This window comes from Toxotes jaculatrix, chromosome 10 (assembly GCF_017976425.1).
Source record: "Toxotes jaculatrix isolate fToxJac2 chromosome 10, fToxJac2.pri, whole genome shotgun sequence".
Lineage (NCBI taxonomy): Eukaryota > Metazoa > Chordata > Actinopteri > Toxotidae > Toxotes > Toxotes jaculatrix.
Window position 1 is genome coordinate 2,772,014 of NC_054403.1, and position 12,201 is coordinate 2,784,214.

A 12,201-nucleotide genomic window follows, 5' to 3' on the forward strand; every position below is an offset into this window, starting at 1 on the left:
GTTTTCATTTAGCACACATGAATCCTGCATTTTAAATGGATGTTACTAGCCAAGGTATTTTGTTGCTTGCTGATGGAACACTTTCTTTTTTTTTTTTTTTGGTCATGAAATAGAGCAAAAACTGTATAAACATCTTGATGAAAACATTCCTGACTTCTTATTTAGTTAAACTTGCAATTTTCAGCTACAAAATGAAAAGCTGCAAATATAAAATGGGCATATTCTCACATAATAAATTTGAAATTGTGAACATGTTAGCAAACATTTTTCTATTTACAAATGTAGTGGCCACAGTAACATTAGCATTCACTGTGTGTGGTGTTTGGGATAATCTATCAATATTTCCCTCTCTTTTAGCTCTGTTTTTGGTCTCTACCAACTCATGAGGGAAAGAACTGGCTCTTTAGCTGCTAAATGCTCCACCATGTTCAGGTAGTGGAGAGTGAGTTTATCAGACCTTTTTCAGTGAAAACACTCGCTGTTGCTGCTGGAAATGAGGCTGATGGACCGAAATAGAAAAGCATAACGAGACCAAAACAAAACAAAAAAACAAAAAACCAACAGATTAAAAACTCATAATTATCCAAAGTCAAAATTATTTTCGTTGTGTTGGTCACGTACCCCAAACAGTCACTCAGGGTTAAGTGCCAACTTTCAACTTGAAAGTTAGTGTTTGCCTTCATATCAGATTAACTGTAAAAATTGTAGCTTTTAGGGGACCAAAAATAATTGGACAAGTGGCTATCTTTTACCTTCGCAATTTAATTTAAGATTCACAATGTTAACCTTAAATCCAATGTCCTGGAGTACAGGGTTAAAAGCACAGGAAAAAAAGATATGTAAATCTACAAAATCTATAGGAGAAGAACAAACACGCTGGAAATCAAGGTAAGGAAATGTCAGCTTGTACATTTATTTTATTATTCACATGTGAACACAGCAGAGGCATGGAGTGTTTCATGTCCCCTCGAGGGCACATTCAGCAGGGCAAAATGTCAACGAATGATCAGAAATAGAAATATTTCATGCGGGGCCACATATATGCCCCCCAGAGATACATAGTTTTCACCAACACAGTTTAAAACCGATCAACCACCGATTCTCTATCGACTGGAGTCAATGTTTACTTCTATTTATTTATTTTTTTATTCATGTGCAAGAGAGACCGCTTGGAATTCATGTGCCTACGAAACAGTTAAAGTTTCACCAACAGTCCAACAGGCAGAAAGCACAGGACCAAAGGAGCGTTTGAATGGATCACACACTAAAATAGGAGTGGGGAAAGCCCTGTGTTAATGTGCCCCCCTCACTCTGGCACTGTACACTGACATGCTTTAGACAGGAAGCAGGGGGAGGAAGCCGGGGAGTGACAGGAGTGTTTTCAGCCTCGGTCAATGTTCTTTAAATGGAGTACATTTATCTCCACCTGCTCGTCTCCCGGACCCAGGCTTTAGTCGGAATTACCCAAAGGAAAGGTTTACATTTGACAGAATGAAAGAGAAAGAGACATCCATCCATTTCCACACAGAGGGATGAAAGAGCAGAGCAGAGTTCCCTTCAAGTGACAGCTCAATCCGCGTGGCTGTCTTCCCTTTGGAGAGACAACTTTTCATCGAATCAGACTGTGCAGTTCACAAAAGCCAGTCTCATTTCCGAGTCTGTGACCGTGTGTGTGTGTGTGTGTGTGTTTGTGTGTGTGTGTGTGAGAGAGAGAGAGAGAGAGAGAGAGAGAGAGTGTCATCATCTCAATCTCCATGGCGATGATCTCCCATTCAGCCAGGCACCTGCCGGGATAAGAGGTGGAGGAGGAGAAAGGAGGGGGTTCAGTCAGTCACTCAGTCAAGCGGGGAAAAAAAGTATCAAAATGGCTGCTGCATCCTCGCCAGGTGTCGGTGTATTGAAAAGAATCAGACTTCCAAAGATCATTCAGCTCCATTTACCTTTTGGGATCACCCAGGGTGCAGCAGCCTCAGTGAGACCATGGCGATGCGTGCTGACAGCGACCAGCTTGTGCATCTCTCTCGGCTGGAAAAAGCATTCAGCTAAAGACAAAAACACATCTGAGACATCAGCTCAGGTGCAATGCAGGAAAGTGGCTTTCAAAGAGTCCAGGAAGTCCCATGAGTCCATGAGAAGATACCGGGGGGGTCCTAGAGGAGACTCCATTAAGTTCCAAACAATTCATCCACTACATATTTAATTGTACAGAAACAATCCCAGTCAGTGTACAAGAATGAGACAGTTACACAACCGAATACTAAAACAACAGAATAAATATTCTCTGCAAAAATAATACAAACAGTGCTAATAAACGGACATACAATTAACACACAATTAAGTGTGTAAATTAAATGTAGACACATTTTGACAGTTTAAGAAATAAAAAGTGCAAAGTGACTGATAGACACTGCTGCTTCAAACCGAACATGAGGGTTTGTGCTTGTTGAGGGGGTTTTTGAGCAGGGTTTGGATGAAGTAATACATCAAGTAGACATCGTTCAGTGAGTGTGGTTTATGTCCAAAATCACCACAACTGCTACATGTGGGGTTTTTTTTTTGGGGGGGGAGGGGGGTTGTTTTTTTGGGGTTTTTTTTCTTTTTCTTGTCAGATGTCCTAATACAAAAGCCTTCAGTCAAACCTACGTCATTGTTCCTCAAGGAGTTGGTAACCCACTTAAAGTGAGACTGTTACTTTTGAAAGAAGAATTAACTCACAAGTTTAATTCATAGAAAAATGCACCCATAATAAGTTCAGTTCACTCAGCAGTTTTGTTTCTACAGCTTCACTATAACTAGTTTGACTAGTATCTCCTGGTGGTTCATGAAAGCTAACGTTTGCAGATTTTTGGACACATGTTGTTGTTGTTGTTGTTGTTACTGATCGTACTGAGACACTGTTATGACCTTTCATTACTTGTGCTACTGTTGCACTGTATTTTAGCATTCACCATTATTTCCACATCATTGCTGGCCAGCAAAAGTTACACAGTCTCACTTCAAGTCGTGTGGCTTTCGGTCTTGTCATGAGCCTACATACTGTTTCAGATGTTAACACCCAGACAAGAAAACACTGTGGAGAAAATAGTGATGATAATAATAATAATAATAATAGATCGTCGGTTTAATCTGTGCATCCAGTACAGAGATACAGAAGGTCCAGGAGTGTTTAGCTTCATCACAACTGCCGCACAAACATGACATGAATATCCTGCCTAAGAAAAAATAAAAAATCTGATCTGAAACATCAATATAAATCCTTGGGGTCAGTACACCCAAAAAAAAAAAAGAAAATAAAAAAGAAATAGAAATATAAAACATATCTGACATTCAGGAATAATGGATTTTTTTTTGGGAGAGAAAAAGTTTTTACAACAAAACAACAAAATGAATATGAGATGCATTGCTGTTGCTTTTCCAAATGTTAGATTTCAAAAATTCTGTTCACTTCCATTGTAGTGGGATGGATGCAGACACACTAGAGTTAAGTGAGAAAATTAGATTTGTGTATGTGAGTCTCCTCCATTGTCAGATCTCTCCACTGCGTGGTGTTCAGTACACACTGTTACACTGTGATGTCCTGTAATTAACTTTTTAGTTGTATCAGCTCTTCGAAGACCCGCGAACCCTGTATCAGAGCTGGTCACTGGTGCAAAATGGCAGCTGTGGGAGGAAGCACCAAGTGTAAATGCACCGTGGGACATCGCAACAAAGCTGTATTTAAAGAGCATTTAAATGTTTTAGAGGGGACTTTTCCTGTAATATTTCTTGGACCCAGTGTCGCAGATTGAAAGCAGGGACCCACGAAGCACAGAGAAGTCAAGAGCGAAAGCTGCAGGACTGTGACTGTGTGTTTGTGCATCTTTGTTTATCTGTGTGCATGACTGAGAAATGGCGTCGAACGACTGTGCGTGTGTGTGTGTGTGTGTGCGAACTGGAAATTGGAAAAAAAAAAAAAAAAAGGACATAGCCTGTGCATGTCTATGTGTGTGACTGGGTGTGTCTATGTAACTGTGTGCATATGTGTGTGTGCGTGCGCGCGTCTGTGTGTGTGTGTATGTGTGTCTTTGAGCGCCGATGCGTCAGGACCCACAGAGTGTGAAATGGAGCAAGGAGGACTTCAGTCGCAACACACACACACACATCTCTCTGTCTCTATCTTTTGCTCTCTCACCCATCCCACCACCCCTTCCCCCTCTTCTCCCTGCCTTCATTCCCCATCTTCTTCCCTGCTTTTCCCACTTCCATCTCCATCCCCTTCCTCCTCTTTTTTCCTGCTTCTGCTCCTTCCTCCCTTTTTTTTTGCCCTCTCCTTCCATCTTTTCCACTTCCTCTATATCTCTTTGTCGCCGCTTTATTCTGCTGCTTTATCTCTCTGGATAAAGCTCTCCCTGCTGTGGAGTTTGTTTTTTCCCCCTGCTCTGTCTTTATCTTCCGTTTGGATGCCGTGTGTGTGTGTGTGTGTGTGTGTGCAGTAGCATGGAGAGAGAGACACAGACGGAGAGAGAAAGGAAAGAGACAGCATCCCCATGTCAGGCCAATGATGGATTAGAATACTAAAATACTGGAGAGAGAAAGCAGACACACTAGATGCTCAAATCTCACTTGGTGTGAGTGTGAGTGTGTGCACGCGTGCACTTTTTGTGCGTGTAAATCTACTGCACAGTAATAGAACAATAAAAAAAATGCTTCTTTCCAAGCACACATGCACACACACATCCTCCTTCTCTATTCCTCTCTCACCCTGGAGGCTCTCTTTCTCTATCTCTCTCTCTCTCTGAGTTGATTTAACGCATGGCTTCTCTGCTTGTTTATTTCAGTACATATTAATGTAAATCACCGGTGTCCACTCCTTCCTTTCTCTCTCTCTCTCTCTCTCTCTCCCTCTCTCCACTGTCTCTCTTCTTTGCCTCCGTCCATCCCTCTTGTCGTCCTGCCACTGGGTGCCGGCCCCGATGACACAATAGCTAAGACAACAATTACGATGAACAATGGTGCCCGGTAATGGGCCCGTCGCTCTGGCCCCCGCCTGCCCCGTCAATCACAAGGCTTGCCCTCCCCTGCTGATCTCAATTAACCCCTACTACTGGGTGGTATTGGGTGGGGGGTGGGCGGATGATTCTGAGGTCACAGGAAACTGCTCATCGCCATTTGAGGCAATTTACTGTACATCATATGCTCAGGTTTGTTAAATTTAGAAGAGAATTGCCTTGTCACAGACAGAGCTCAGTAGCCAGTATAATCGCACACTGCCCTTGAGCAAGGCACTGATATTCACCTCAAAAGTAGCTCAGTCTGCCCACCCGCATGGAATGGATCATAACATAAATGTATGATATGTGATAGCGATAGCATCGAGGCTGTCGCTCCACACAAGGAAACATCAAGCGTGCAGCAGAGCAGGGAGTGCAGCGTGACAATAACCTGCCCCCGGTGGGAATCTAGTCTCAGATCCGACAGGTGGATGTTGGGGTGGAGGTGGAGCTTTTGAAATGCCATACGAACAGCAGCAGCAGCAGCAGCAGCAGTAGCAGTAAGTGTCAGCAGAGCTTTCATGTGAGTGGTGTGGCAGCAGGCATGGCATCGAGAGAGCGAGCAGAGCACCGAGTGTTGCAGTGATAAACACTATGTGATTATAGCAGCGGACTTAAGCTGACTGCCTGAACTCGCTTGCAGGTTTCACTTCCATTTTTTTTTTTTCAGGGTGGGGTGGTCGGGGGGGGGGGGGGGGGGGGGGGGGGGATCTGGATGCACACAATCGCCAATTGTGTGCATCCAGATCCTGGCTTCACATGATGAAGACCAGCACAGTCTCCAGACTTAAACCTGATGAATCTGGTTTAGGATGAACTGGACAGAAGGTGAAAGCCAAGCAAACTACAAGTGCAACACACGAGTGGGAACTTCTTTCCAGCAGCGTTGGGACAAACTTTCTGAGCAGTATTTGATTTCCATTGTAGAAAGAACATTACAAAAGTGTGCTCGGCTAGTTAAAATTTTAAATTAAATTTAATTCAAAAAGAGGATAATGCATTTGTTGGGGGACTATTTTCAGCCGTGGATTAATCCACATTTGGTGCTTTAGTGAGTATTTGGGGCAGCAGGACAATGTGTGTGGGACTGAGTCAAAATAAATTACAGAGTGTGTGTTCATGGTGATGAAGGAACATGTCACCCAGTGAAACAGTGTGGAACACTGATGTGTTTTTAATAGTTTCTGGACAACAATGGAGCTCTATGGCAAAGAGGAGTTACAATATCAAGCTCTGGATACACACACCTATTAACAAGTTAGTTTGAGTCTTGCCATTAGATTTATTATTATATATGATGTATTAAATGGATTATATACTCTGTTTATTTATTATTATTTATTTATTGAGGTGAGATTTGACACAAAATAAATGAAGTCTGATGAATTAAGTTGCACAAAGTTTTTTCTTTAACCTTTCCAAAGGGTCATGACCTGTGTCTGTCTGATGATTCCCTGCATAGCTTAATGAAAACACTTGGTGGAGATATTCACTGTCATTGTAATGAATGAATGTTTCATTGTAATCAGTATCCTCTGATTGGTGTTTATGAGTCTTAGTTAAACCTTCAGCAGACGCCTCCTCACAGAACATCAGTATTTACTGCTGATGTTTAAAGATCAGGTGAGCGACGGAGCTTCACTGTCTCTTATCACTGTTTCACTGATAGACAGAGGCTTTGTCTGAGGGTGTGTTCAGACAGAAATGCCTTTGAGATGTATGTGTGTGTGTATGTGTTTCTCAGCAATTGTGCGCAACAGCAGAAGCCAGAGGAAAGAGAAAGAGAGGTTAAAGTACACTGCAGGCCTGTCACCTCTCCCTCCTCATCCTTTCATTTCTTTTGTAGTTTATTTCCTCAGTGGCTTCACAAAGCAGACCTCCTCCTCTTTACCCTTCCTTCTCCTGTCTCCTTTTTCTTTTTGTCTTTGTGTCCACCACTCTTTATTCCTCCTCCCCTTGTTTTTCCTTTCCTCTTAACTCTCTTCTTTCACTGCCTCCTCTGTCATCCTGTCTTCCTACTCTCTCTCTCTTCCTTTTCTTCTTCTCTACTCTCCTCGCTTTCCTTCCTTTTCTTTTCCCGCTTCCTTCCCTCCTTCCTATCTGCTGTTTCTTTTCTTCTTTCTTCTTTGTTTCTGCCACTTTTCTGCAGATGGAAGTTCATTTTACATGTTCCCAAGAAATAGGAAAAAGAATGAGGAGAAAAAAAAATTAGTGTCAGCAAAAGATTTATAAGACATAGAAAATCAAGAGCTGGCGATTCTCTCTGCTATGTTTGTGCTCCAGGGTCCCTCGTTATACTGCACTATTTCTATCATCTGCCTGATACCCCCCCCCCCCCACCCCCCACCCCAACACACACCCCTCCCCCAAGGAGCCTGTCAGATGATAAAGAGATGTTGTCAGGGACTGATTATCAGCCCCCCAACTATAAACAAGTAAAACATCAAACGCACAAAGACCACACGGGGACTTGGCCTTATTTTTTTTTTTCTTAATTTCTCCTCCATACATCTCCCTCTCCCACTCGTTCTCTAACTCTCTTCATTTTGTCTCTGCGTCGGTGTCAGTAGTAGCGTGTGTTTTGTTTGCCTGCTGGGGAGCTATTTGATTTGTTCTGCCGTTTTAGAGCTCATATTGTTTCTGCTGTGTTTTTATTATGACGGCTTTATTCATATCGGTGCCTGTGGCAACTCGGGTCCTAGTCCTGAGTCACCGGGGAGGGAGATAGGGACAGGGATAGAGCAATAAAGCAGGAAAGAGCTGCATCGGCTCAATACATGGCAGGCAGTGTGTGTGCTAAAGTACTCTGTGTGTGTGTGTGTGTGTGTGGACGTCTATGCATTATGTGTGGCTGTGCTGACGCGGGTGGGAACGATGAATTGCAAGACTTAAATTCTAACAAAAAGCTTTACCCAGTTTTCTTTGCCTGATCCCTGTACCAGCGTGCACAAACACACACGTCACACACTTGGCACTTGATGTTCATTAAACAATCAGAGACAAGTGTGTAATTTGTCATTCACCATGGCTGTAGAATAGAGACGGCGGCAGGCAGAAGAGAATCACCCCATTCATCACCGTGATAAAGTTTGACTGATGCACCGTAAATCAACGTTCCTTCCCCCGTTCTGTTGTTGGTAGGATGACCCATATACATGTAAGTCACGACCGGTGGGACAAATCAACATCCATCAATAAGTTAAAAAAAATTTTAAAAAAAAATTAAATTAAATAATTTTCTTCAAAATAAAAGAAGAAAAAGTCTGACCGCAGCGGTGATGTATTAACATCCAAGCACAGGAACACCCAGTTTGCACCACTCCGATCATTTCTTTGTCGTGCTTCCTCTCATTCTTTGTGCTGCGAGTTCGGTGTGGCTGCCTATTTTAGCTAGTTAGCAGAGTTAGAAGAGTTCATTCAGCTCAGAGGATTGTTCATTATTTTTACTGAAGAAGAAGTAGCTTTTTTTTTTTTTTTTTTACTAGCTGATTTATTAGCTGATTTTGGAGTGGCCATAAATAACAGTGTACAGCATGAAAGTCATGTGTAATACAGTGTGTCCTTATTAGCAACATCTGTTAACATGCTAACACATCTGCTACATTTCTTTGCCTCATCTGTCACATTTGTTTGGACTTTGGCAGCATTAAAGCGTACCAACCAGGTCAGCTTTTCTGAGTAATAACATTTCATGTGAGGTATGTGCAATGTTATGCCAGTAATGTAATTATACTGCTGCAGATAATTGTGGCTGTTTAACAAGTCCATATATTTACTGAACCCCTTTACATAAAAAGCAATAAAATTCAAATCAATAAAATCAATAAAAGGTAGCAACAATAGTGTATTTGTCTCCTGATATTAGCCTAAAATGCTGACAGTTGTTTCCTAAAAATCATTCCCCACTCCTCGATCCTCACTCGAGCAGTAAATCCATCTTGAGGGTCGTCCTGAAGCTCTTACTCCTGCTGTGAGGATTGAGGAGCGAAGAGGGGGTCTCTGAGCAGCCATGAGCGTGTACGTGGAAGTCTTTTATCAGAACCACACGTGCCTTTATTAGAAATGTGTTAGCTATTGGATGCTGCAGCTGATCAGTCTGATCTGAAACCACCTCACAACATCACCACAGTTTTATAACAAAGTGAGAAGACTAATAGTAGATTCAGAGGATTCAAGCGTATAACTCCCAAGTTTTGGATTTGGTTTTTCAGATTCACCATCAAATTCAAAATACTGCATCTGTAGGTCCGATTATTAAAAGAACCACAAACATCTTTCTTCACTCAGTGAAGAAAGTTTTTACTTGTCTGCTGTCATTTCCTGAAACTGTATAGTTCGATGTGAGATATATTTACTTAACTTCTACTTTTCCTAAAACATTTGAGCAAATATATCAGTTCTACAAATGATTATTTCTACACATCAGTTTGCAGTTAATGTCTTTATGATACAAGCCAGTATATTATCCCACTAACACACCTTGGCTAATGTTGTCAATGTCTGCATGCTAACAGCTGAACAAGCCACTCAAACTAACATAGTATTTCTGGACCTGTGATGGTAACAGCCACATTATGCTCATTGGTTGATGGTAGCATGTGACCGCCCTGCCACAACTAGGTGTCCTGTGCTGCCAGGACGTTAATACACCACCGCAGTCAGACCATGGTGAGCAAAGTGCCATTTTCAAAGAGAGGAAGGAAGGAAGGACGAAAGGACACTGAGGGGGATGCTACTGACAAAAGGTGAAGTCCATTTCTTCACTATGTTTCTCATAATTTTACAGCAATCAGTCCAGGATTGTTGGAGGGTTCAAAATATGTGAGTGTATGGATGTGCATGTGTTTGTGTGCATGTTCTCTGAAATCCCACACTCTACCCCCAGCTGAGGGAGGCAGATAGGAGCAGAAGGAGCAGTAGTATGGGTTTAGCAGGGCCAGTGTTGAGGGATGTAGCCACCCCAGTCCCAGAGGAGCCCAAGTTGGAGACAGTTGCCCTCTCTGAGTACAGCGGGATGACGTCGAACTGGCCACCATCATCGCCCTCCTCTTCTGTCTGTGTCTGTTCCTCTTCTTCCTCGCTCTCCACCACCTGACAGAGAGGAGACGGTGTGAGTGAAAGCTGCTGGCGAAAAGCAGCAGATGCCTGCATCTTATTACAATGTTCACCTTTACTCTCAGATAGGAAACAGTTCAAGCTCAAGTTTGATTTCTCTGAAATCAGATATTTGTGCCAGGTACTTAAATATAATTTGTATTTTCGATATTTCGAATTTTAGATAGAATATCAAGTTTTAAAAGGAAATGTTTCATGCTCCGTCCTGTAGACGGGGCGGTAAATCGCAAATTAGAAATTGTATGTCCAGCTTTGAGATTGAATTTGATCAAACAGAATTTGTATTTCATACTTAATTTATTAAATTTGAAATGGACTTTGATTTAAATAAATAAATAAATCATCTTTCTAGGTTACCACACTGAAGCACTTAAAAGGAAGGAACAAGCACAGATTCAGCCAATTTATCCGAAGTTCTTAATATGACATGAAAGCAATGAGCGGTGACCCATGTTGCATGTTGGATGCCATACAGCCCCCCACCCCCACCCCCCATGCTTGCTTCCTGTCTCTCTGTAGGCCGTCAACTTTCAAATTAAGGCAAATGCCAAAAGAATAATCTTTTAAAAAACCCAAAGATGCATGAATATGATTGGACATTACTGATCAGCTGGTAGCCAATGAATGAGCTACTGATGGTCAAGCATGAGTGAAGAAGCTGACATCAAGCATGACTTCAGTGCTCTGTCTTATACAGAATACTGTGTACTGATTCCAGTTCAACAGAACAAATAACTTGCCTGTAGAAATCTGATGTTTCTTTACTACATACAAGTGTGTGATCATTTTCTCTGTGTGTTGTGTTTTTGGTCCATGGTTGACACTAACATGTTTGTTTTGCTGTTCTACACAATGTTAAATTTTGTCACATGTTCATGTGTAAACACTTTGATCTACAGGAAGTCCTTTATTTAAAATGTTAGAGCTGTCGATGAATGTGATTCACTGCAGTGTTAGGGGTGTTGAGTGCTGTGCTGTTCATCCTCAGTATGTGCATCAACATCTGGCGGAGCCCAGGGCCCGTTCTAGGTTACTGTGCGCAAATTGTTCTTTTACTGATAATAACTCTCTGCTCTATCATTTCTTTGAAACACAGCTTCTGATATTGGCTTCTTTTGTGCAGTTTATATTTTTTGACTGGCACTTTGTTCACTCAGTGTCAACCTTTCTTCATCGGGTCTGACAGATGCAGACGCTGTAAACAAGGCAGTTATCTTACTCTCCTTCAGGGTGCGGAAACGGATCATGGTTTAGGTTCTTCTCACTTTTGTACTGATGTGAAAATAATTTTGCTCATTAGTCGTGAAACAGATTTCAGTAAGTATTGTGCGCAGCCTTTGACAATCATTTAAGATGGAATGTGAAAAGTGTTGAGCCAGAGAGAGGGCCTCCTGTCTAAGCTTAAACCTTTCTCCAGTTTGCTCAGCTATTCTCAGTCACTATCTTTTATTGAGAGTCTTGTGACCTTTCCTTTGATCTGCTGCTTTTATAACTTATTGGTGAGGGACAGAAAAAAAAAAGCCTGAAGGACATTGTTAATGTTTCTTTGAAGATAATTGGAAGTGAACAGAACTGACTTTGGGAGACTCTTCTGAGGACCAGCACATGTCCAGAGAACATATATTATTATACACAGTAGTGTTACAGTATGTTTAAGGTTGCTGTGTGTAGTGAGTTGTCCTGTTCCCTTTCTGTAATAAGGTAGTTAAAGTATTTCATTTTATTGTGTTGTAGACCAATTTCCAGCTGTTATTAATATGTGATCTGTATTGTGAAAGGTCACCGCTTCTTGCTAACTTCCTGTAAAAAAAATCTACAGACAAGTTCTTTCTCAGCAGGGGAAAAAATGAGTCAAGCTCTCAAGGGTCCTCTACAATGTTTAAGGCAAGAGTCACATGACCAACAGCTTTAGCAAGCACTACTGCTAGCATGTATTAAAAGGACCTGACACTGCGTTCCCTGCGTGCCCCCATTCATTCCAAATAAAACCGCTCAACACTACCACACACCAAAAAACTTTCAGGCTGCTGTGAGATTCCTTTGTTTTGGGCCCAGA

The 12,201-nt window shown here is 41.9% G+C and overlaps 1 protein-coding gene across 1 annotated transcript in view; it reads right to left on the reverse strand.

Annotated features, from left to right (window-relative positions):
- Positions 1 to 9,619: 9,619 nt before the first annotated feature.
- The window catches only part of LOC121188809 (GDNF family receptor alpha-4-like), a 40,806-nt gene continuing 38,224 nt past the window's right edge, over positions 9,620 to 12,201 (reverse strand). Inside the window, exon 8 of the mRNA XM_041048722.1 lies at positions 9,620 to 10,121. Within this exon, the coding sequence (XP_040904656.1) occupies positions 9,906 to 10,121 (216 nt within the window). The 3' untranslated portion in view covers positions 9,620 to 9,905. The remainder of the gene's footprint in view (positions 10,122 to 12,201) is intronic.